At 30.4% G+C, this 24,694-nt stretch overlaps 5 protein-coding genes across 21 annotated transcripts in view; 4 read left to right on the forward strand and 1 right to left on the reverse strand.

The window, feature by feature from the left end:
- Positions 1-109: 109 nt before the first annotated feature.
- LOC124957849 (protein FRG1 homolog) lies at positions 110-1,971 on the forward strand. The gene is made up of 5 exons (XM_047515276.1): positions 110-326; positions 394-470; positions 585-877; positions 966-1,168; positions 1,238-1,971. Exons 1-5 carry the CDS (start codon positions 268-270, stop codon positions 1,383-1,385), a joined length of 780 nt encoding a protein of 259 aa, XP_047371232.1. The 5' UTR covers positions 110-267; the 3' UTR covers positions 1,386-1,971.
- LOC124957844 (centrosome-associated zinc finger protein CP190) lies at positions 1,841-6,217 on the forward strand. Of its 8 annotated transcripts, none has more exons than XM_047515253.1 (6): positions 1,841-1,971; positions 2,376-2,671; positions 2,963-3,141; positions 3,244-3,383; positions 3,465-3,713; positions 3,818-6,217. In XM_047515253.1, the coding sequence occupies exons 3-6, from the start codon at positions 2,974-2,976 to the stop codon at positions 5,811-5,813; spliced, it is 2,553 nt and encodes an 850-aa protein (XP_047371209.1). In that variant the 5' UTR covers positions 1,841-1,971; positions 2,376-2,671; positions 2,963-2,973; the 3' UTR covers positions 5,814-6,217. The 8 variants fall into 8 exon arrangements, with proteins under 8 accessions (XP_047371209.1, XP_047371203.1, XP_047371207.1 ...); XM_047515247.1 differs by having other exon boundaries at positions 2,376-2,667; XM_047515251.1 differs by having other exon boundaries at positions 1,873-1,971; positions 2,580-2,667.
- A 1,034-nt stretch (positions 6,218-7,251) lies between these two features.
- LOC124947193 (calponin homology domain-containing protein DDB_G0272472-like) lies at positions 7,252-11,327 on the forward strand. Its single transcript, XM_047489002.1, has 2 exons — positions 7,252-7,463; positions 7,778-11,327. The coding sequence occupies exon 2, from the start codon at positions 7,873-7,875 to the stop codon at positions 9,880-9,882; it is 2,010 nt and encodes a 669-aa protein (XP_047344958.1). The 5' UTR covers positions 7,252-7,463; positions 7,778-7,872; the 3' UTR covers positions 9,883-11,327.
- On the reverse strand, positions 9,557-12,814 carry LOC124947195 (venom acid phosphatase Acph-1-like). 4 transcript variants are annotated; one of them, XM_047489008.1, is made up of 7 exons: positions 12,662-12,763; positions 11,538-11,921; positions 11,354-11,455; positions 11,010-11,275; positions 10,647-10,930; positions 10,381-10,586; positions 9,593-10,288 (listed from the first exon to the last, which is right to left on the reverse strand). In XM_047489008.1, the coding sequence occupies exons 2-7, from the start codon at positions 11,646-11,648 to the stop codon at positions 10,133-10,135; spliced, it is 1,125 nt and encodes a 374-aa protein (XP_047344964.1). In that variant the 5' UTR covers positions 11,649-11,921; positions 12,662-12,763; the 3' UTR covers positions 9,593-10,132. The 4 variants fall into 4 exon arrangements, with proteins under 4 accessions (XP_047344965.1, XP_047344964.1, XP_047344967.1 ...); XM_047489009.1 differs by lacking the exon at positions 12,662-12,763 and adding an exon at positions 12,030-12,069 and having other exon boundaries at positions 9,557-10,586; XM_047489011.1 differs by lacking the exon at positions 11,538-11,921 and having other exon boundaries at positions 9,597-10,288; positions 12,724-12,814.
- Positions 12,095-24,694, forward strand: part of LOC124947191 (interaptin) — a 20,125-nt gene continuing 7,525 nt past the window's right edge. For 2 of the 7 annotated variants that reach the window (XM_047488995.1, XM_047488996.1), the window contains exons 1-8: positions 14,857-15,077; positions 18,558-18,613; positions 22,457-22,683; positions 22,864-23,035; positions 23,210-23,349; positions 23,806-24,216; positions 24,337-24,573; positions 24,661-24,694. The exon at positions 24,661-24,694 is cut by the window's right edge and continues 320 nt beyond it. In XM_047488995.1, coding sequence (XP_047344951.1) covers positions 14,950-15,077; positions 18,558-18,613; positions 22,457-22,683; positions 22,864-23,035; positions 23,210-23,349; positions 23,806-24,216; positions 24,337-24,573; positions 24,661-24,694 — 1,405 coding nt within the window. In that variant the 5' untranslated portion in view covers positions 14,857-14,949. Of the gene's footprint in view, positions 12,293-13,385; positions 13,593-14,856; positions 15,078-18,557; positions 18,614-19,378; positions 22,098-22,456; positions 22,684-22,863; positions 23,036-23,209; positions 23,350-23,805; positions 24,217-24,336; positions 24,574-24,660 lie in introns of those variants that run through there. The other 5 variants (XM_047488997.1, XM_047488999.1, XM_047489001.1 and 2 more) reach the window with 5 other exon arrangements.

Here is a 24,694-nt window from a genome sequence, read left to right on the forward strand (position 1 = left end):
TGCGAATTCGTGTCAACTCGTGTAGACTCGTGCAAATCAGCAACTTCGTGAATATCCGCTCATGCTCGTGCATGTTCGTTTCTGTAATATAATTCTGAAATTTCATTTTTTTTTTTTAACTAGTTTTAGAGGTTAGTTTCTAAAAGATTAGGTTAGAAAGTACAACGATTGAATGAGTACATGTTTATTATAAATATTTACTAATTTTTGTAATGTACAAATTTTTAGCTGCTGAATTATTTTAAGAAGATATTGTTTTGATATAAAATGTCTGAATATGATAGAGTAAGAACAGGGAAACTTGTTTTGAAGGGAGAAAAAATAAGGTATTGACAGAAAGAATTATTTATGAAGAAAAAATTGATTTCTTTTTATTAATTGATATATTCTTAGATCAAAGAAACGAAAATTGAAGAAAGAAGAGACCAGGGAAAACGTTACAATTGATAATGAAGATACTAAGCTTCATGGTATATACATTATTTGTTTATCATATATTGTATGAATATTGTTACTAATTTGTTAAATAATATCAGAAACATAAGTATTTATAAATATGTTACATAACTTCTGTTTTCAAATAGGTGGGTGGTGGAAAACAAGTAGTGCAAAAGAAATCACGGGTACAGTAGCTATTGAATTTGGAAAACAAACCTATGTAAAGGCTCTTGATAATGGGCTTTTTACACTTGGAGCTCCTCATTCAGATGGAGAAGGCCCTTGCCCAGAAGAAATTTTAACAGCATTTCGTATAAGTGATAATTTAATAGCTTTAAAATCTGGATATGGTAAATATCTTGGTGTTGACAAAAATGGTGTTGTTGTGGGACGCAGTGATGCAGTAGGTGCAATTGAACAGTGGGAACCAATTTTTCAAGTAATATCTTTGACAAATGATGAATCAAATAGATATTATTTTCAATTCTAATACATAACATGTTAATAATCATAATGTTTTTTTTTAGGATGATAAACTTGCTATATTAAGTAATACAACTGGAAATTTCATTTCAATAACTGATGAAGATGATGTTATTTGTCAAAATAAAACAGCTGGTTCATTAGAATATGTTACTATAAGAAGTATAATAGAACGTGACAATAAACCTAATAAAGATATTCCAAAAGAAGAAGTTGGTTCTCTTGCTGATGTAGAAGTAAATTATGTGTAAGTACAATGTCATTAATATATTTATAAAAAATTCTTAATTTGTCTATAATAAATTACTTTTTCTAGACGTAAATTTCAAAAATTCCAAGATAAAAAATTAAGAATAAATAAAGAAGATCGATCTGCCTTAGAAAAAGCTAAAACAGATGGAAATTTACATGAAGCATTACTAGATCGAAGAAGTAAAATGAAAGCTGATCGTTACTGTAAATAAATTATTGCAATGTATTATAATTATAAGATAATATTCATAATATTCATATTAATTTCTCGTACAAATATTAAATATATTCATATATTTAATAAAAATATAAAACATTTTTAATTATAAAATTAATTCAGAATACATATATTTTACACAAGTACATATGATCTGTTGTAAAGTATTTATAATAATATAATGCAGTACAAATATATAAATTACATAATAGTGTACTATTATTGTATTTAAGTTAACATAATCATAAGGATTTACTGTATTGTAAAATATATAAGTTTATAAAATGAGACAATAGACAACGCATGATAGGAACAGCGTTCCCCATTTATATAGTAATTCATATTTTGTCCATAGCTGTCGCTGAAGTCACACGCTTCGAACAAAAGATAGTGAACAGCCTTAAATAGTCGAAATACGAAATTCGTGATATTTTATATTTTGAGGTTGGTCGCACCGATTTATATTCGCGATCAGTTAACTCCATCTATGAGGGAGAGATCATCACTCGACGTTGGTGATGTCGCAAAGAAATTTTTAAGAGATGGAGCTAAACGAAACATATTAAACTATTCCTGAATAGGTATGTGTCCTTTGAAATACGGCGTTTTTTTAATTTGCCTACATACATTATGTATGTATAGTACAGTGTTTTATTAAATTTTGAAAAATGTATATACGTTCGATCCGCGTCGGACGGCGTCCTATAAAATATTAGCTTATGACTTAATAAAATCCAACGTATTTTTTTTATTTTTCAATGTATCATACGCGCGTGCGTTTACTACGTTAAAATTTGATTGCATATTACATATTTATATCATTATTTGTATAATTTAAATAAATATAAAAAATAGTGAAATGTATTCATTCAGAATGATAATTGGATGGTAATATGGTTATAGCTATAGATCATAATCAATCTTGATCAAGGTGAGTTGTGAAGTATCAAAGCTTATGATAAGTTTAATAATTTTTGTTTTATAGAAGAATAAAAAATAAATGTGCAAGAATTTGTATAAAAGCAAATTAACTGGACAATTAACTACAGTGTGGATTTTCCAGCTTCAATTAAATATATTTGAGTGATAAGAACAATATTGCTATTTTGCAATAAAATAGCTTATAATATATACAATATGAAATTCCAACCAACAGTATCAATACCTATAGGTATTATATTTTTTAAAGGAAAGGAAACAAAAGAGATTTACCTGTGAGAATAATACATTTATGAGCATAACAGTAATCAGCCACTGCATTAAAGAACAGATATCGTGTTGGTAATAAAATTTTTGTGTATTAAATAACTATATTTTATATTATCAATTATAATTTATTATTAATGCTAAAAAAAAGAATTCATAGAATTGCTATAAAGTACAAACTTTTCAAAATAGTGTTGGTATAACTACTTATACTTTTGTAAATTTCATGATTATATATATATATATATATATATCACAATTAAATTTGATCTTTATGGGGAAAAAAGATATAACACTTGTACATAAAAAAAAAAAATGTATATTTGCAACATTTTTGTTATATTAATATAATATTTGTGTCTATAGATAATCAAACAATGCAGGCAACGACTAATCGAGATAAAGCACTCCCTTCGCGAGGATTGAAGCAAGTAAAAGTGGATAATTGGGGAACTTTCTTTCTACAGAGACTTCAACAGCTTTATTTTGAAGAAGAATTACTTGATTTAACAATCAAATTTCCAACTAGTGATATTACTGTACAGGTATTACAATTAATATCATACACGTATATAACTAATTATAAATTTATTAAATTAAAATATTATAAATTAATATAATATATTCAATATGTATTTATTATTTAGGCACATCGCTTAGTTATCACAACATGTACAGATTACTTTATGCAATTGGAACGTCAGTTAAAAGAAAAAGATGAGAATTTTGATGGAGTTATTATTATGCCACCAGATATGCCTTATGAGTGTGTTAAGTCTATTATTAGGTAAAAATATTTTTTTAAGCGTTTTGTGTGTGCGCGTGTGCGTGTATAAAGCTAAGATATTAAAATTGAAAATTTGTATAGTTTTATGTACACTGGACAATTGGAATATTGGACCTCGGAACAACACGCATTATATCGTACTGCACAAAAGATGAAAATGACAGTATTAACTAAACTGCTTGATGCTCAATTTAATACAACTGCATTACAAACAAATAGACCAGCAAAATCAAATGTTCCAATTATTACAAAATCCACAACATTGCCAGCCGAAGGAACGGTAACTACAAGTACATCAACACTTTCGGCTCAACCATTACCTGGTAGAAAGTATGTATATAAATTTTATTAATTTTTACATGACATATATCATGTTGTTTATAGTTACATTTTATTAAACATTTACTTTTTTTTTTTTTTTTTTTTTAACTCAGGCTTCCAATTTGGAAAAGAAAATTAGAATTACCTCCTGCAAATTATGAATTGCGAGGTTCAGCACAAAAGCCTACGGAAATTACTGCTGGGCCATCCCGATTTGATCTGCCTGAAGCAGAAGATTTTGCTCTTGGAGTTTTTTCCTCATTTGATGATATTACATATAATACAAAACCCATTGTTCAAGCATCAGGAAAATACAAAAGAGATAGTTCATCACCTTCTCTTAAATGTTCTCCTGATAGAGATGTCAAGAATGATTCAACGGAAGATGAAGAAGATGATACTCAATTACATGAAAAAGATCCTAAAGAAGTAAATTCAGATGATGATTGGACAATATCGAATACATCAGAGCGATCTCAAGATGCACAACCAACACCTAAAAGAGTAAGATTTGATCTTGAAGAAAAAGAAAACTTGGAGAAATCTTCATCTTGTCACACAAACGCAGACGATTCTATTAACAATCACGCAAAAATAATCAGGGAAGTACTGAAAAAATATCCGCATTTGATTAGAAATAATAAAAATATACGTTTAAAGATAATGCAGAAGGAAGCGAAGTCTGCAGAAACTAGTGCTCCTTGTAAAACAAAAGTTTCCTATGTGGTATTGAAATCTGATCATTTAATGTCTAGCAGTAATGGAGATGAAAATGACTCAAAGTGTAACGGTAACGTAGATGGCGGTGAGACTGGACCATGGAAATGCAATAAATGCGATTTAGATGAAGAATACACGAATTATTATATGTATAGAAGACACATGCAGGATGTGCATGAGGAAAAGTTCGATCCAAGAGTTTGTGAGCACTGTGGCTATAAAGCAACAAAAAGAAACATTTTAATGTATCATCTTTATACAAAACACAATGTGCCTCCACCAAAGAGCATGTGTTTCCCTAAATGTCAAGCATGTTCATATGTGGCTCTTTCCGAAACTCTGCTTGTGAGACACCAAATAAATCATAATCATCGTCCTACATCTCGGCATCATACTTCAACCTTCGAAGTAATTCAGTGTTTACAATGTTCTCAAGTTTTTAAGGATATTACTGATCTCACCACACATGAAATCAATACTGGACATGGTAATCATGTGGAAGGGAGAGAAAAAGGATATCGTTGTCCTCACTGTAGCAAAACTTTCGTACGTGTTACGAACTTGCAAGTTCATATCGACTGTTCTCACAAGGATCTACGAGATTCTGAAACGGCTGCAGCTGTTCCTCCAATTTCTTTAGAACCATCTTCGGAGGCAGAAGCTCTTAGTCATGTAGCAAGTGGGATAGCGACATCACTCGGAGTTGGAGATAGTGTATCACCAGAAACGCAAGAAGTAGAGAATCAATCTGAATACATAGTACCAGAAATAACTGATATTTCACAAACTACAACCTATCATGCTCATGAATTCGAAGGTCAACAGATGATCATGTTGATCAATAACGATAATTATCAACAACAGGACGAGAATGATCATCATCAACAACCACAACAATTGGATATTTCTGGTAATGAACAAATTGTAATGCAAGGTACGGAAGATGGAATGATCGTGTATATTCACGATAATGATGAAACAGACAGACAAACATATAACGATTATCAATCTATAGAGATTACACAGGAGCCAGAAGAAATAGTTGAGGAAGTTGTAGAGGAAGTAGAAGAGGCAGTAATGGAAGAAGAAGTGCAAGATGAAAGATCTGAACTTATAGATGAGAATAATTCTCATCAGATGGAAGACGGTATTCAATATGTTGAAGAACAAACTGAAATAGTTGAATATGATGAAGAACAATGTACAGAAGATAGAAGTAGAATAGAAGAATCACAGGAATCTGTTATGATTATTGAAGAGGAACATGTGGAAGGAGATGATGAAGTTACTGACGAGGTTGCTGATAAGGATAGTAATGAACAGGAATCACCAGAAGCAAGAGATTTTGCAACTGAATGGGATGAGTATAGTAGAGATGCAATAGAATGATGAGTAATAAGATGTAACCTATTATATTCTTTCTCATTAATTCATTTATATAAATAACAAGTATGCTCTACAATCTATAGGTGTAAAATGATGTATATCATGCATCTTTTATTACCTATGTTATACTAACAATTGCGAAGTTTTAAATAGAAGAATTTATTATTATATTTTATCAGATATTTTAAAAATTTGTTGAGCACTCATTTGAAACAAGTACATATAATCTTATAACTTATTCAATTGAAAAGCAAGAACATTTTTAGTATGTTACAAGGTGTTTTACAATTAATATCTGTACTTTTCTTCATTTAATAATGATGAGGGTAATAATGATGATGATGATGATGATGATGATGATGATGATGATGATGATGATGATGATGATGATGATGATGATGATGATGAAGATAATAATAATAATAATAATAATAATAATAATAATAATAATAATAATAATAATAATAATAATAATAATAATAATAATGATAATAATAATAATAATAATAATAATAATAATAATAATGATAATGATAATGATAATAAAATTATAATAATTGAAAACATATAATGATAACCACATAATTATAAGAATAAAAATAGAAATAATAATTACAGTAATAAAAGATATTAATAATGATAATAAAAAGAACAATAAAAAAAGAGCTGTCATGATAACAATGATCGTTATGATAAGTATGAGAAAAATGGTACAGAAAAGAATAACAATTATTCTTATCTGATTTGAAAAGAGTATCAGAATGGTATTTAGAATTTGTTCATTTTACAATCTAACATGCATTTCTATAGATTTTAGAGTTTAAGAGCTCAAATCATATATCAATTTATTATTATATTTGAATGAATTATTATTAATAGAAAAAAGCATATGAAAATGTTAAACTATAGTTATGCTGAATGGTGCGCGCGCGTATGTGTATGTGTGTTTATGTACGCAAAATTTAATAAATTTTCTGGAAGAATAAGATTCTATTTTTTTTTATTTATAACCATATAAAATATTTTTTTTTGTAAATAGCATCTAATTGAATAACCTTTTCTTCGAGCAATAAACAATTTTGCGCGATAATTTATATTAATAATTTTGTTATATTGTGTCCTTTATGTGGTTTTCTTTTCATGAATATTTTTTAGTTGAAAGAAAAATCCACGAAATTAAAATGTACATCTAGATTGTTTTCGATCATTTGACTTATCATTTCGATTATAGTATTAGACTATATTATTTCATTTATTTTATTTATTTTTTTATTTAAAAATTAATTTGATTTATTGATTAAAGTTCGAAAGAAAATATAATTAGAGAGTTTTGAAAAAATATTTACATACGAATTTAATTATAAAAAACTTAAAAGATATATTGTTTCATGTCACTCACAAGATGGCGTTGAAGAGATTTGTAAGTGTTCTTTCTACGTCATGTTTGTGAGATCTGTTCAATTTTAAATTGGAATTTTATGAATGTATGTAACGGTCAATGTTGTATAGTTTTGTAGTTCGAAAAATATTATTTATTAAGATAAAAAGACATACTTCATGTGAATTAATTTGATATAATCTCAATTAATTTAGAAGTTTATTAACATTTGCTTAATAAATATAACGTTATTTCAATGAAGAAATTGATATTGGGTAAGTAAATCACAATAAAAGAAAATGTTCATTCTACTTAATAATTTATAGCATTTATTAAAAATTTGTTTGCTTACTTCATATATCTATAGTCGTGATATTTTTTATTCATATATATATATATATATATATATATATATATATATATAAATGTATATATATATATATATGCATATAAATACATGAGATATAGTATTAGAACATTACATAAAAACTTTTAGTTTTTCTTATTTATTTATTATGCATATTAAGTTCTTTACTATTCGTAAAAAAACTATTAATTTATGATGATGTAATGTCATTTTCTATTCCAGATATTACATACAATGTAGAATAGGGTTTAAACAACAGTTATTATAGTAATTTTATTGATATATAATTACTATATTTGATATAAACAACTCATACAATGGATAATTATTGTGCTCCACAGTGGGTAGATTTTACATCTAGTCCACAAGTACCATCTGATGATTATTTCGATAAATATCATGACATCTACGAATCTAAATTATGTACTAAAGAATACCAGAGTACCAAATCAGCTAAGAAGATATCTGAAGTTATTGAAACACCCAACAAATCTGTGCAATCGCAAAATAGATATTTTATAAAATCTATGTCAACTGAAAATTTACAAACAGAAATAGATAGTCTCAAGAGTACACCGATAAAAGTAATATATCCTTCACCGTATAATAATAGTAAACATAAAGTTATAAAACAAGTGAGTTATGAAAATATTTTGAATGAAGCTATGCAAAATGTTCAGCTTTGTGAAGATTTATGTAATGATAAAAAGGATATAGATGTATCATCGACAGAAATCATATTTAAGAAGCCAATACCAATTAAAAGTAAAACTTCCTTCAAGCCTGTGAAGATTCGTGAAATAGAAAATAATTCTGCATTGGTTTCAACCAATAAACAAATGCAAGATATTGAAAGAAATATACTTAAAGAAGAAACAAAAAATGAATCTTTATTTGGCAATGATATGTTTAAACCAGACACAAGTTCATCAATAAAAGTTATGAAAGATTTTAGTAAGGCATCAAAAATTGATGATCATTTAAAATGTAACATACAGCAAAACAATGACTTGAAAAATGATCGCTCTAAAATAAAATTAAATAACAAAAATTTTAAATTGAAGTCTTCTGGTTTAAAACAACAATCTTCTATGAAACAAAAATGTTCAACTACAAAGATAAATACACATAATAGACCTGTTGTAACTCTTAGTCACAAAGATCAAGAAAAATCCAAACTTATACAAGTGAAGAAGAATCAATCAGAAACAAAATTTGTGCGTACTAACTCTGCAGATTCTTCAACTTCACATAATAAAATTACACAGAAAAATATTAGAGTTGCAAATGCAGATACTACAGTTAAACAGACTCATAAATCTTATTCTTCTTTTTCCAAAGAAGGAAAACTATTTTGTCAAAAGAATAATGCATCAAAAAGAATGGTTACTACAATTGTAGGTAATACTGGATCAGAACTTATAATTAAAAAAGAAAAAATTCTATTTTTCGATATTCCTATACATACTAAACAAAAAAAGATTACATGTCCAGTACCCTTCAGTTTTGAACATCGTGATAAAATTAAAAAGCAATTAAAACTAGATCAATCAGAATCCAAATGTATTAAATCAAAATCAGTCCCTAATCTAAAATTATTAGATATTAATATGCCTCAAAAAATGCCAAATAAGTTATTTGATACAGGAAAAAAACCTCTCATGAGTTCTTGTAGTAGCAAAGAAATTAATGACAAAAATAAAAATAAACAATTTGAAGGAAGTAAAAAAAGTAGTACTGCTTACATACATTCATTGCCTCCACATAAATTAGTGAAGACTATTGATCCAATGAAAAATAAAATTGAGAAGAAGAAAATTCAAGATAGTCAAAATAAAAAGGATGCAATTCAGGCAAAAAAATCACTTGCATCTGTTTCTTGTAAAAATATTCAAATTAATACAAATTTAAAAATTAAGAAACAGGAGATGCTAGAAGTAAATAAAAAATGTATTGAGAAAGAAAATAGACAACCTAATATTAATATGTCTGTTACAAATAATAGTACTTTAAATCAGAGCAAAGGAATTAAGTTAAAAAGTACTGTGTTTAAAACTAATGTCGAGGAGAGAGAAAAACAACGTCGTGTATTAGAAGATAAGATGAAGCAAAAGAAAATTTTACAAGAGGAGAAGATTAAAAAAGAAAAAGAAGAAAAGGAAGCAAATGAAAAATTGGAAATAGCAAAACTTCGAAAACAAACTGAAATAAGAGCTAGACCAATGCCAGTATATAAACCACTTATTCGTGTCAAATCTACAAAACCTTTAACTAAACCACAAAGTCCAGCATGGTCAAGTAAGAGGAGAGTAAAATCAACTTTGTAGATTTTTTCACATGATCATACTAATCATTTATAATCCATAGTTTATATAATTTATTATTCATCTGGGGGTCATTATATGGATATTAATCACTTATTGTACAAATGTAATTATGTAAAAGAATTAACAAACGAATAATGCATAAGATTTTGTATTAGTAGACATTTCCATATATATATATATAAGAGATATATATATATATATATATTTAGTTTTTATAATCTTTATATAAGTTTATGGTATGTCTAACAAATTATTTGTTCGTTTGTGTTTTGTCACATATTATTTCTTCATTGGAGGGACGAACAGAAGCAGTTATTTCCATAAATTTGTCAAATGGACATAACACTTGACAATTTGGTATTTGGAGTTCTATTGCTTTTGACGGAATGCCTGTGTAATGAACAATCTAAAAATAACATTAATTAAAAAAATAAAAGTAAAATGAATATGATACTGATATTGAAAATATTTACAAATAAGTGTCTTAAAATTAAGTACCTTAACATAATAAGTCTGATTACTTTGAAGCAATTCTAATATAACAGCACTGGAATACTTTGGAATATGTGGTTTATACACATTTAAAACATTTAACATACTACCAATATTTGTTTCGTGACCACTATATAAATTCATCTTTCTTTTTATTAATTTTCCATTTTTAACAGCTAACATATCTTCTACCATTTTTTGAAGTAATGGACCTAAAATATAAATCTATATTAATTTTCAAATTTACTTTTATATCATGTATGTTTGTATACCTCCAGAAAGTCTTTTCAATTTAGTATTTGAATTAGAAACTTCATAAGAGTAAATGATGCCATCTTTCAGTTGGCCATCTGGAAATACAGAGCGGGTCCATTCAGGCAAGGGAAGATTCATCATCCATTCTGCCATAAGAATATTATATAAAGAATACATATCTAAAGGAGTGCTAATATTTTTACCACTCCACTTTGTCAAATTGGAGTTCATTTCACTAAATTCATTCATCTTCTGTATAACTTCAGGTGTTTTTAAAACTCTTTGGTATTCTTCTATATATCTATAAATAGTCAAATCTAAGATTTTATAAGAGTTAAATGCAAATTTATTAGCATAAAATTTATACTGTTTAAACATACGAAGGACAATCCATAGGTAATAAGATATTATCTTCAATCCAAGGAACATATGTAATAGGTATTGGTTGCCAATTTAAATCATAATTCCATTTTTGAATATTTTTAGGCGGGAATAATCCTGCAAGAACAAGTAATAACGACATTTTTGTTCTCGAATAATCTGTAGTGTGGGCTTTTATCAGTTCTGGTGTATAAATGTCATTTAAGAAGTTTCTATATCTTGATCTGAGAAATTTTCCAAATTCATACGCACGTTTTTTACCATTCTGAAATATGTAAAAATTTATATTTTTTGAATATTACATTTTATAAATACTATGTAGCAATTTAATAAATCTACATACATTTGTCAATTCTCCAAAACCCATAGGATAAAAATCATATGTCTTATATGGATCATTTGGATATAATTCTTTATTTGGCGTTCGATCTCCGTGCCTAAATATCTATAAAAAAAAAAAGGTATAACTTGTATTTCTTTATTTTTAAAAATCAAATTAAAGAACACTTAATGTTTTATGTTTTTACCACGTTTACTAATCGAAATTCTTGTTCCTTTGTACTGATACATATTGCAATAACAATTAGATTAATAACAATTATATTAAAGAAATTAAACAAATTTTGTAGTATATTCATATTTCAATGATACAGTCGCGTTAGTTCGTCGCAAAGTCGATTAACGTAATCGATGTAAAATCAACTTAATCATTTATCATTTACATATAGAAGACTTGAAGTTCTTTAGTTTACTGATAACGATCATTAAATACAGATATACTTTTTTTTTTTGAAGTATATGATTATATAGGTTCATAGATACATAAAGATTTTATCATTTCTAAAAAAGATTTATTACGACTTTTGAATGCTGCTCTCTTATTGGTTAATAACATCTTTCAGGTGTGGTAACTATGAGAATAATTATTATATACATACAGGTTATTTAAAGATTTATTATTTATATTTTACAAAATCTAAAAGAAAAAATGGTATATTCATAAAAATATTGCAACATACTTCAAATTATATGGCTAAATCATTGAAATTAACTCTCATAAAACTTAGAGCTTTTTTTAAGGTTGGCAGCCCTGCGACTAGCTTGTACCGCGTCTGTGCATAAGATGACCGCACGGTAAACTATTGTTTTAAAATCTGACGGTTTAAGAAACGTGTGTGTTGCATTAATTCAAAAGGAATCTTCATGAAATCATATCTCAGGATATCAAAAAGATGGCCCAAATTTTCGACGACACAGCTGCTATATTGCAGTATTTTGATACGTGAGTAGAAAAATTTTTCAAACTATTTTATTATACAAATATTCATTGTCTAAAGAGACAATGAAGATCTTGAAGAATTCTTATTTCTTTTTCTAATATATGTGATATATTTATGTTTTAAAAAAATAGGCATAATAATATAGGCATAATTAATGATTCATAAAATGTAACTTATGTAAAAAAAAAAATATATTACAATATTTAAAAATATTATAACAATAAATTTTCTTTTAGATGATATAATATATTGTTGGATAAAATATATTTATTATGCTATAAGAAAAGATTTAAAAGCTAAGAACGAGTCATGCTAAGAAGTTTACAAGTATCTTGCATATGTTGATAATTCCTTCTATTATATATACTTACATTTATGGGTCTGATAATTGACTGAAAATTGACTGAAAATTGACACTTATACTATCACTTGCCTTCTTTACAAGGTCTTCTGTAGCCAATAAATCTTGAATTCATTGATTGCTTACATTAATGCTTATTATCTATCTTCCAAAGGCAATAGGTCAGTCTTCGATATAGTTATATTTTCTAATCTCTTACATATACGTCAATTTAACTTCTATCAAAATCATTTTGAAAAACAAGTCCCCTCTTTCAATAAATATTACATTTAATTCATATAAGTATAAAGTAACAATGCTTTACAAACTTTTATTATTTTCTACAAATCTTTTTTACAAATTGATGTCTATTTGTTACTGTCAAAGAAAATAAAATAATAAAATTTTCATATAATCTTCCAAAAATTATTAATATTTTTACAGATTAGTATTTATAAATTAGATCATAACTTTATTAAGAATTATTATTATTATTATTATTATTATTATTATTATTTTATTACTCCTTTGCTTTTTAGTTTTTTCTCTTATTTTATGTCTAATTCAAGAGATTCCTTCTGAGGGGTCCTGTCCCTCCCTATCTTTTTTCTCTCTCACTCTTTCTCCTCTCTCTCTCTCTCTCTCTCTCTCTCTCTCTCTCTCTCTCTCTCTCTCTCCCTCCCTGTCATCTCTACTACGTGATTCTCCAGCTTTAAACCTTCCATCCTCCCCACCCTTCTGATCCCAGTCAGTATCAACCATGCTGCGACTTGTACCCAGTCGCATTTCGTACATCGTTCGAGCGAGTTTAGTATCAACATACTTTTTCGTGTTCGAGCTTTATCTCCGACGTATTTTCGAATAGACAAAGAAAGAAAAAAGATAAGAAAAGACAAAACAAGAAAGATAGAAAGAAAGAAAGAAAGAAAAATAACGATGTGCCGATCGAACTCGTGAACTCGGTCAGTGAAAGAAAAATATGGACATAAAATTGTTGTTATCATTATCATCGAAATGAACATTTTAATTCATCGTACAAGAATGGGACATAAAATGTTGTCAGTAAAGAAGAGATCTTTCTTCTTTAGGAGGATCATACGAAAGAACAAATCGTTTGTGATAAGTGTTCACGCAATAATAGCTTTTTGACGCGATCGTCAAGATTTCAGTGTTTTTTTTTCTCTCGTTTCATTTGTTGATATTGTCTTTTTCTTCTTTTCGCTGTTCGACGGTTTTATTTTATTTTTTTTTTTTCTTCTTCTCATTAAATTCGACGAAGGAAAACTGTGCGTACGACACTCGTCAGAGAACTTTTCGTTTTATCGTAGATTTATTTTTTTTCTCTCTCCGTTTTTAACTTTTATTTTTTGTTTCTTTTTCTCTTTTTTTTTTTTTTTAACTTTTTTTTTTTTGTTAAACTTATGAGCTTGATAGATAAAATGCGCGAGTTCAACGAAACACGGGAGTATATGCTTTAAAATGTGTATCTGCCTGTGTGCGTGTTGTTTGTGCGTACGTGTTTGTATATATACATATACGTGTATACGTGTGTACAATTTATATTGAATCATCTGGAGAATCATCTCAAAGTGGATAGTTATCTCGATTGATCGGGTCCAGTGGTATAGCACGTCGAATGAAATCGTCCATGTTAAAAGATTAACGTCAGAGACAAACAGATAATAGACATTGAGTTTGTCTCTTTGGCCACACGCATCGAATTCTGCTTCATGTGCATCTCTGCAACTTTTTCTCAATGCACGTACGAGAAGTACATACACCAAAAAATGATTACGATGCCGTCTCGTAGTTGTACGTTCGAAGAGAAAAAGGAACAATAAAGGGGGAAAAAAAAAGAAAGAAAGAAAGAAAAAAAAAAAAAAGAAAGAACAAGACTTATTTTAACGAAGAAAAGTGCATATCATTATACGTACATATATATATACATTTATGTGCGTAATTGTGATCAAACGAGACTGACTGATTGACTGATTTTTACGTTGAAAATTGTTTCGAACTATAAAATTAAATTATTAAAGTACAAGACGTTCAGTATTAAGAATAAACGAGTTATATATATATATACACATATATTATATTTTTTTTGTGTGTTACAAGAATACGCGTGTACATATACGTATATATGTGCATATATATATATACATATATATATATATATATACACACATATAAATATACATATATTTTAATATAAATAACATATAGATAGTTTTAACATTATACTTTTACACGTGAAGACGAAGAATCACGCACAAACGTGTAACACTTTTTATTGTTGTTATTATTATATTGTTATCAATGTTGTCCAAAACACATCAACGCAAGATGTTTCTCGGTGGTTACGTCTACGGTAATCAGAATCAGAACAGTCCACCTTCTCCATCCAGGGGCAGCATTTGGGGTAGTGCTTATAGTCCCTTTCGAAAGTAAGTTGGTAACTTGGTTGTATTCAAATATAATATGTTATCAATACAATCATTATGTATATGCATTAACATTTTTATAGACGAACGATACGAATGTTGTAGTGGTATATTGTGGTATTGGTATTAAAGAGGATTTTACGTTTAATTAATCTGACGCATATTCATAATTAATGTCTGTTTCAAAATAGATTGGATTTTTTTCTGAATTTAATGATTTCATTTTGACAATTAAACAAATTCTCTTTTTATTCTTTATCCATGCCTTTTTTTTTTTTGTAGAGCTTTGGGACGTTGACTTTTTTCCTTCTTTTTTTTTTGTTATTCATAATATAGCAAATCCGGTGGTCACTCAAATATATCATCCTTCTGAACGAAATATTCAAGTGCTAATGCACTTACTGTCACGCGAAAGATCAGCACGCTCGTTCAAACACCCACGCGAGAAAAGACATGATACGACAAAGTCGTAGGATTATAGGACGAAAAACAGGCCGAGAGAACGAAGCTAATTGTTTAACTCGAAAGATAATTCGTTTAACGACCTGTTAATTAAAAAAAAATTTGCATACGCACCGTTGACCTGCATTATTTCTTTATCGTAATATTCAGCAAAGTGCTAAACTTGCTACATTTAGTATATGTATAATTATATAAATTATATATATATATAAGTCGCATACGTCGAAAACAAGTGTTAGAAAAATTAAAAACATTAGTCATTCTTCTTATTATGATCGAAAATATGATTCATTTTCTTTCAAGATCTTCTCAACTTTCTCTTTGTTTGTTTGCTTGTTTATTTGTTCGTTTGTTTTCGAGATTTTATTATTCCTTAGACGTAATTCGGTTCATTAATTTTATCTACGTTTATGATTCAGCATGTTGATTCGTAAAGTTTGTAAATACGTGTTGTTCAACCTCGAATTCGTTAATTCATTGTGGCAATACATTGTTTACATCGACGAGAAGAAGGATTTTAATAATGTTGCGTAAAATATCGATATACGTTATATTTATGAACGGGGTTGATGCGTTGCGTGGTAACAACAGTATAGTGGTCCATGGCACAGTTCTCTCTTTCTCTCTTTCCTCTTCCTCCTCCACCTCTTTCTCTTCTCTCATCGTATTGATTTCTTGCTTTTACCCTCCATCTTGTCAGATGATGGTCCTATGTTGCGTTCCATGTGTAACTTGTGACTTACTTTCTTTTTTTTTTCTTTTTCTTTTTTTTTTCTTTTTTATGTATTACGTGATCATAAAAAAAAAAAAGATAATTTGAAAAAGAATTATTAAATATCGAACTTTCAGGATGTTTAAAAAAGCAAGAAAAGGATTTAGACGTTGTTTATCGAAACGTAGGATACATTTTTTACGCATCTTTAAACGTATCTCCTTGTTGTGAGAGATGCGAAGAAATAAGGGAGAGACAGAGAGAGAAAAAGAGAGAGAGAGAAAAGAAAGAGAGAGAGAGAGAGAGAGAGAGAGACATAAAGCATGTACGTGTGGATTTGTGTGTGAGAGAGAGAAACACAGGAAACGACGGTAGAGGAAGGTAGAGGAAAGTTAGGGTTCGAAAGGGCAGACGCTAACATTAAATGTGCACAGGGCAAGCTATTTTTAAAACACGCGCTTTGCTACTTTCAAAAGGATGCGACACATCTTTATATTTCAAGAAAATACATGTTAACACATTGAATGCCCCGTAGCACATTGTTCATCTATTACTACATGGAATATTTATTCTTAAGATATTGGGTCCCAGCTAATGGATAAAAAAACATTTTTTAATTAATAATAGATAATAATTATATGTTATGGCGCTTGTATTATATATTACATTTTTCTCTGTCTAATAATTATTATTATTTTTTTTTTTTTTTTTTGTAAGTCAATATTATAACCCATGTTTTATAAATGTTTACAATGAATGCAATAACGTGGATCGTCCATGGCCTACGCGACCAGGATGGAAAGTTACGTTAAAATAGCCTGGCATCCAACGTGTTAATGACACGCGCTCACTAAAATGCTTGTTTGCTTTTTATTTACGCTCGTATACATGGATAACTTTAATTTGAAAAGTATTCTTTTCCTATTACGCATTGTTCATAATGTTGAAAATATTGTCGAATACAAATAAGAAGATTGTTAGAATTGAGTCATGGAACATTTCATGGTTCTTTTCATTATTTGATTATTTTCTATTTTTAATCAGAGCTTATAAAACAAAAAGACAAACTTATCGTACTCTTTTTCATTATTCTTAACTTGGCGTTCTACCAAATGAAATTCGCGTATTCAGATCTTTTCTTTGAGTTCTGATAAGCCGTTCATTTTGCACTGGCATGTAGTCAAAAAATTATTATCCTTTTGTACTAAAAGAAATGGAATGTCCCAAGCTTGGATAAGGGATTATTTACGTATTTTTAGAGCTTGGAATTTGAGTTCAAACTAATTGAATTTATTTGTTTTCGAAAGTAAATATAACCATAAGCATGGTTATCGGAGAACGTTAGCATTCCTTTATCACATTCGTTAGCACAATTCTCGAAATGATCTCACATTCCCAAGAAAGTCGACTAGTTGGTCGTCATCAATCTAAGCTTCGGTGATGATGCATTAGGTCGCACGTTAATTACTTACTTTGCATTTCAGCACGAATAGCGCGTATGTGTGTATCTACTACATCACCGAAATAGGTTTTGGATGAAATCTAAATTAAAGCTTTCTGGAAGTCCAGCGTTTCCTTATTGCTTTTAATGCCGTTTGCGATTGCCTTAGGATCTTACAAACTTCTGACTCGTCGCGTTCTCACGACATTAATTTCATACATATGTAACTGGAAATAGAATTTTAATGGACGAACATCATTCCTATTTGTCGATCATCGTTCTAACTAGCATTAGATAATCGGTGGAGTAGAAATATGTTAGGACGGCGAAAAAAAAATAAGAAAGATCTCGATTCTTGTAACGCGTTATCCCTTTTTCTTTTGAAATAGGACCTTCGAAATAGAAGAGAGAGAAAGAGAGAGGGGCACTCTCTTCAATTTGGTCCTTTTGAAAGTTCTTGTCCGATTTGATACACGGGTACGTACGTGTACGTACGTGTCGTCTAATTCCCCGTCAACAGCACATGCCGACAATCCGTTTTCGGTTCTATTCCGAAAATAGACAGGCTTTGATTCGGCGCTATAGATCCCTGGGTCGTTATTTTCAGAAGGGAAAAACATGAAAAGTCAACTAGCAATGTCCTTTTGCTGTCACGTTTTACTACGTGACCGTGTCTGATTCAGATGACTCTTATTTAAAGACTTTGATTCTTTTTAAATTCTACTCGATCGGAGGTACGCTTAGATACCTGATCGGTACCAATCGGTCCAGGTACAATTAAAACAAACGAAATCAATTCGTAAGAGTATACATATGTTGACACTTCTTTAATTCTTATCTATTTATTTTTTGTTTTGTTTTGTTACAGTACCAACATGCCCCTGCAAGATATCACGATGAGCCAAACTTTACCATTGACAAATGGTGAGTGATATCATATTGATGATAAAATTATTGATAACATTTATTTACCAAACGATTCACAGGGTCTCACGAATAACCGGATATGAGTTTACGGTCTATAAACGGAGAAACAAATGATTTTGTTAAACGACCGCGAACGTATTACTACTGTAATAATCATGATACTTTATCGAGATGATTATGTTACTTATCGTGATGTATATCTCCTTGATAGAGATCGACTTCTTTTAATAACGTACCACTGATATATTGCAGATGACAATAGGATGATCAATTATCTCCCCCTTCCTCCTTAGCACACCCATCTTATTGCTCATTTCCGACGTAATTGACCCTTCATTGAGGTGTGTAATGATGTGCCAATCTATAAGCTACTTATTTTTCACGACTCGATGATGATAATCATAAGATATAACATAATTTTTCCTTTATATAATAGATATTTATATATTATCTATCTAATAATAATTATTATACGTAGTATAGAAAATCAATTTTTAGAGTTACGAATATTATAATACAGGTAATTAAGAATATGCGACCTCTTTTTTCTCGGATGAATTATTATTATTATTATTATCATTTTTTTTTTTTTTTTTTTTTTTTTTTTTTTTTTTTTTTTTTTTTTTTTTTTTTTTAAATTATTATTAATACCTACGACGTCAAAGACGACGATGAAGGAGAACATCGCGAAGGCGATGTCGTCTTGGCCAAAGCGGTCGACGGAGGACAGTGAGAATACTCACCTAATTGTACTCATCAAGATAAAAGAGAGGACAACGAACTTGCTTGCTAGTGGTTTGCACACCGGCTTAATCTGGTGTATCCACGGTATGGCGTAAATTTGGCCCTTAGTAGACGAATCTGTGCCAAATGTGTCGTTTCTTCTTTTGAACGCTCGATGCCGATAATATTTACGCGGTAACCGTCGACTTTAACAATCGAACGGCCTTCTACTCCCAAGTCTCTTTTATATCTTTACGTTTCTTGCCTCATAAATATTTATACAAAGGGGAGGGCGAATGGGGTGCCAGATTCGAATCGATCTTTCTCTGATTCGGAATTATTTGACTTTCGTTTTTCGCGCCTAAACGTTCAGATTTACGAAAGACGTAAACGATATATGTACATGCATACGAGTTTCGCGTACGCAATCGTTTTATTTAACGAGCTTCGAGTTTCAACCAATTGAAAATAACGTGGAGGTCTGATTAATGTCGATCGCTAGAACGCTATTAGGAATTTAGGACACCTGTCTCACGGCGCCAAGCGCCGCTATGGCTGGCGGCGAACGACAAACTCAGTTTTCATTCGGGACGATAGACCGAATTTGCGAAGTCAGCAAAAAACAAAACAAAAAAAAAAAAAAGAAAGAAAGAAAAAAGAAAATAAAAGAAGAGAAGTGTTACTTCATTGCGAGACGACGATCATTCGCCCTGTCAAAATTCGTTCATCGCGATCTCGGATTACAGGAAGCGGTGATCCATTTATTTTGGCGGTTCACAAACGTTTTTAGTGGTAAGAAGTGGGAGGGCGTCGCGACGCCTCGCGTATTTATTTCTGTAACACAGTGCTTGCCATGATCGTCGCCTGCGTTATTCTACGTTATACTATATAGATGCGCGCATTGCGATGTAAAATCTACGAAATTCATAAAAAAAATTCTCTACGCGTTAAAAATAAACGATAGAATTCCGTCGAATGTAGGATATTAGATTAATTTGAATTTGAACGTAATTATTCGTATTTAATAAATTACATTAGATAAAAAAAAAAAAAAAAAAAAGATCCGAGAAAGATATCATGATTATTTGAAAATTCAACAAATATAAGAACATATGCTTTCCGATCGATTATTTCGAAAAATAGAGAGAAGCGAGTTGAAACGAATACTAAACAATTCTACTGGCAGTATTTGCGAGTAGTAAAACGCGTGTTAAAATTCTGATCGCCTTAGAATAAGTCGTAAAGTTATTATTTTTAACCACCGAAGACTGTCCAGCCGGTAGCCGTAGAACCCAATGATGAATGCCGTTTGCTGCGTAGATTCAGACTTCTTGGGAGAAGAGATGAAGTTCTTGTAAAAAAGGGTGGAACGCAATCGGAAAGTCTAGCATGGTTGCATGCTAAGATGATTTCCACGGTTTTATTGCGGGTAGGTCAGGCCAGATTGGAGAATTGCCCGCCAAAATAGACTGTTCAAACCGTTCCGGCCTAAATGTGTCATCTATAAATACGAGAGCCCGGTTGGTACAAGAGAGAGAGACAGAGACAGAGAGAGAGAGAGAGAGAGAGAGAGAAAGAGAGAGAGAGAGAAAGACAGAGAAGGTTTGGTACGCATCGATACACTTGCAGAGAAATTATCCGAGTATAATTCGCACATATTCGTGAGTCATACGTCGTTTCCCTGCACCTAGACACCTTGTCCCTCGGTTTTCTTCTTCTTCTTTTTTCTTCTTCTTCTTCTTCATCGTCATCTTTTCTTTTTTATTTTTTTCTTCTTTTTTTTTCTTTATTTTTTCTTTATTTTTTCTTTTTTTTTCGCCGTCTGAAACAAGCTTGTAAGCCGTCACTGTCGTTGACCGTTTCGTCGTTGCTTTATTATTAGACTCTCTCGATAACACCTCTCGAAGAATCATAGCGATTTATTTCTTCTTTTTCTCTTTCTTTTCTCTCTCTCTCTCTCTCTCTCTCTCTCTCTCTCTCTCTCTCTCTCCGTCTTTTTCTTTAGTGTTTCAAGCATGAAAAGACAACGAATATCGAAGAGATGATATCCTTTTAAATGTTGGAGAATTGAACTAAAACCGATGATTTTACGAATCTCGAGAACAGATCTTACTAAAAATACGATGTCCTTGGTCTCTCCAAAAAAAAAAAAAAGAAAAAAAAAATCTACGAATATGTAGGAAACTTTTGAAAGATAATATATATATATATATGTATAGATACACATAGGTATCTTCTTTCCATGCGAACTCGGTAGACCTTAGATAAGCTTAAGCTTTTAGAACTAGAAAATCGGACGTGCTTCTTCGAACTCGTAACCTTCAAAAACGAACGTCTAACATGATGTGATATAGATTCGAAATATAATTTTAACCGCAGGTTGTCTTACGAAGCAACCTTTGGCTAAGACGATCGTTCGTCGTTTCAGTTCCGATTCGTGCTGTCGATCGTACAGAAATTTATTTCTCTTTCTCTTTGTCCTTTTTTTTTCCTCTCTTCGTTTCATTCTTCCCGAAAGAAAAAAAAGAACATGTACAGTGTATCGAGTATCTAGGAAGATAATCAACGTTTGATATTGACGTAAATATGTAAAAAAAAAAAAAAAAAGAAAAGACAAGAGAAAGAGAGAGAGAGAGGAAGAGAAAATCTTTGTGAATGCCTGTTCCTTGTGGTATGGGATGTGATAGCTCAAGGTTAGATCTTCCATCGATCTCGAAAGACAACGAGGATAAGCCCATAAGGATCGAGATTAAATTCGGTAAGATAATCGATATAGACACGATTCGAGCTTTTAATTGATCAGAAATTATTCATCCGTAATGAGACGCATGCGCGATCGAGATATTCGATCATCGAGATATAATAATTACGAATGAATTGGAGAATAAAATTACAATGGCGTCTTCCGTCTCTATGACGGAATAACGAAGGATTGCAAGTTTGTAAGATCGTAAGTTTGGAAAATTGTAATTGGCGAAGACTTAGAGAATGATCGTGATCGTAGTAACAATGTATTTCGATATAGCGATACGTACATATATATTGAAAATGTTGTTAGAGTTATCATCGAGTATTCGAGTGTTATTTAACGCGTTGATTTTTCATGTTACGTTACAGGTACAAATTCAAAATCACCTGGGAAAACTTCTCCTATTAGTGGTATCGAGGGTGTACCAGGAATGGCATCAGCGGGGGTGGGTAGAACGATGAAGGAATATGAGGATCAGCTTGGTGCTTTGAAGAAAGAGAACTTCAATCTAAAATTGCGAATATATTTTCTCGAGGAACGTATGGGTATTACTTCCGCCGACGAGGGTGCGATTAAAAAGAACATCGAGTTAAAGGTCATTATCCGAGTGTCAAGTAGTAGTTGTCCATCGATCGTTGAACCCGCGTTTTTTTTTTTTTGCATGTATATAATATACCAATAGAGACTAATCTCTCATTTATATTGAAAATATCGATAATGTTTTATCTATACAGATATTTAACTAACGAAAAATATATATGTGCTAACGCTTTAGGTCGAAATCGAATCGCTTAGGAAGGAGTTAGCTGAGAAGCAGGAACTTCTTAGCCAAGCGGCAAAGGCATTTGAGTTGATTGAGGAACAAAAGGAAGTCTCCTCGCGGAATCAGGCACAATATGAGCAATCGCTTGAGAAGGAGCGTGAAAGGATCGTGCAATTGGAGAAAGGTCGGTAAAATAATTCAATTGTAATTTATATTTATTTTTATGAAAAGAGTATTTAAGTGATGAATTCGTTCGGTTGTTTTATTTCTTTTTTTTTTTATTTATTATTTATTATTTTTTATTTTTTATTTTTTATTTTTTTATTTTATTGTTTCCTTCCCTCCCTTTCTTTTCCAGAACTCGAGGAATATCGAGAAAGAGCAAGTGACGCTTCAGTTTTTTACAAAGAAGCGTTTGGTGTTACGCCAGAGAAAGCTTTGGAAAATGAAGAAAAGCTTCATCAAATGGAAGAACTCGTTGCATCCCTCGAAGCGGAGGTAAGTGTTGTTAAAAATCATTTAAATTTTATAGTATTCAAATTATGACGGTAGAAATGATACTTCTTCGTTGTATCTCTTCGCTATATAGTTGCAAATAAACGGCAGTGCTAACGGTCACTTCCTTTTGTTACCACAAATATAACGTAGCTCGATAAGCTTACTGTTAAAAGAATTAATCAGTATGCTAGTATTCGTTGAAGAGATTGCTAACACGTTTATACGGAACAGACATTCTTTTATGAACATTTATCATCCTTTTCTTCTTCATTTACACTGTTTTAAGATAAGAACCATCATTTGTATGTTTAACGCGTATGTAAGAATAAAATTAGTAAATTTCCGTTGATAGTTGAAATAAATTTCTCGGCAATTCGTTAGATCGATCAGATTAATTTTTTTCGTTTTTTTTTTTATTTTGTTTTTTAATGCAAACATACGAATTGTCTTGTTTAGGTAAGACAAATAAGTGCTAGCTTAGAAGAAGAACGTGAATGGGCACAAGAATTGGAAAGCGAAAGGGATCAATTTAGAGATCGTTTAAGCGCAGAAATACAAACGAGAGAAAATCTGACTACCGAAAGGATACGAGATATGGATGAATTAAGAGAACGAGTTAGAGAATTGGAGGATCAAGTTTTTAAAAAGGATACTATCGTTCAGCAATATAAAAGTGAAATAAGTGAAAAGGATAGGGCGATTAAGGAAAAAAATATATTATTGGAAGAAAAGTGTAGATCATACGAGGAAATATGTTCGGTTTCCGATAGAAGGAAAAGACAGATTGATCAGTTGAGAATGTCTGTGAAAGCAAGGGACGACGCTCTGACTGATCTAAATAATAAACATCGTGCTCTTTTATCTCAGGTGAAGAAAAAAATTTTTTTTCTTTCTTTTTTTCTTCTTTTCCTTTTTTTTTTTTTTATACAAATTCCAAGATGAATTCAACGTAACATTTATTCTTACATTCGGTTATTTCTCTTTCAGTTTGAAAACGGCTATACAAAACGATCACCGGTAAGCAGCCCCTCGACAGTAAGTCCATTTATAGAATCCGTGTCGCCAAGGATGGCACAAAAACTAACTTGTCTGCAGGGTTCAACGAATAACGACAGCTCTGTATTTGAACGGGAAACGAACAAGGAAAGATTCATCAAAGTTAAATCGCCTACAACAACCATGACAACCAGTATTGATGAAATGGAAACTAATAGATTGGCGAAGGTAGATTTTCATCAGTCAAGAAATTCTCTTTTCCTTCGTTTTATATTCATATTGTTATTAATATTACAAACGTATCTCTATTGACAGGAATTGGAAGAAAAGGATCTAGAGTTGAAGAGAC

The sequence above is a fragment of the Vespa velutina genome, chromosome 2 (genome assembly GCF_912470025.1).
Source record: "Vespa velutina chromosome 2, iVesVel2.1, whole genome shotgun sequence".
Taxonomy (NCBI): Eukaryota; Metazoa; Arthropoda; class Insecta; order Hymenoptera; family Vespidae; genus Vespa; species Vespa velutina.

Excerpts from the sequence above, each read along its gene's own strand:
- LOC124957844 (XM_047515247.1), top strand. The coding sequence starts at position 2,622 with ATGAGCATAACAGTAATCAGCCACTGCATTAAAGAACAGATATCGT. Across the intron at positions 3,142-3,243 it reads CTAGTGATATTACTGTACAG|GCACATCGCTTAGTTATCAC; the intron begins GTATTACAATTA and ends TTTATTATTTAG. Across the intron at positions 3,714-3,817 it reads CAACCATTACCTGGTAGAAA|GCTTCCAATTTGGAAAAGAA; the intron begins GTATGTATATAA and ends TTTTTAACTCAG.
- LOC124947193 (XM_047489002.1), top strand. The coding sequence starts at position 7,873 with ATGGATAATTATTGTGCTCCACAGTGGGTAGATTTTACATCTAGTCCA.
- LOC124957849 (XM_047515276.1), top strand. The coding sequence starts at position 268 with ATGTCTGAATATGATAGAGTAAGAACAGGGAAACTTGTTTTGAAGGGA. Across the intron at positions 471-584 it reads TGAAGATACTAAGCTTCATG|GTGGGTGGTGGAAAACAAGT; the intron begins GTATATACATTA and ends GTTTTCAAATAG. Across the intron at positions 1,169-1,237 it reads GATGTAGAAGTAAATTATGT|ACGTAAATTTCAAAAATTCC; the intron begins GTAAGTACAATG and ends TACTTTTTCTAG.
- LOC124947195 (XM_047489008.1), bottom strand. The coding sequence starts at position 11,648 with ATGAATATACTACAAAATTTGTTTAATTTCTTTAATATAATTGTTATT. Across the intron at positions 11,276-11,353 it reads GTTTTGGAGAATTGACAAAT|AATGGTAAAAAACGTGCGTA; the intron begins GTATGTAGATTT and ends TACATATTTCAG. Across the intron at positions 10,931-11,009 it reads TTACCTATGGATTGTCCTTC|ATATATAGAAGAATACCAAA; the intron begins GTATGTTTAAAC and ends GACTATTTATAG.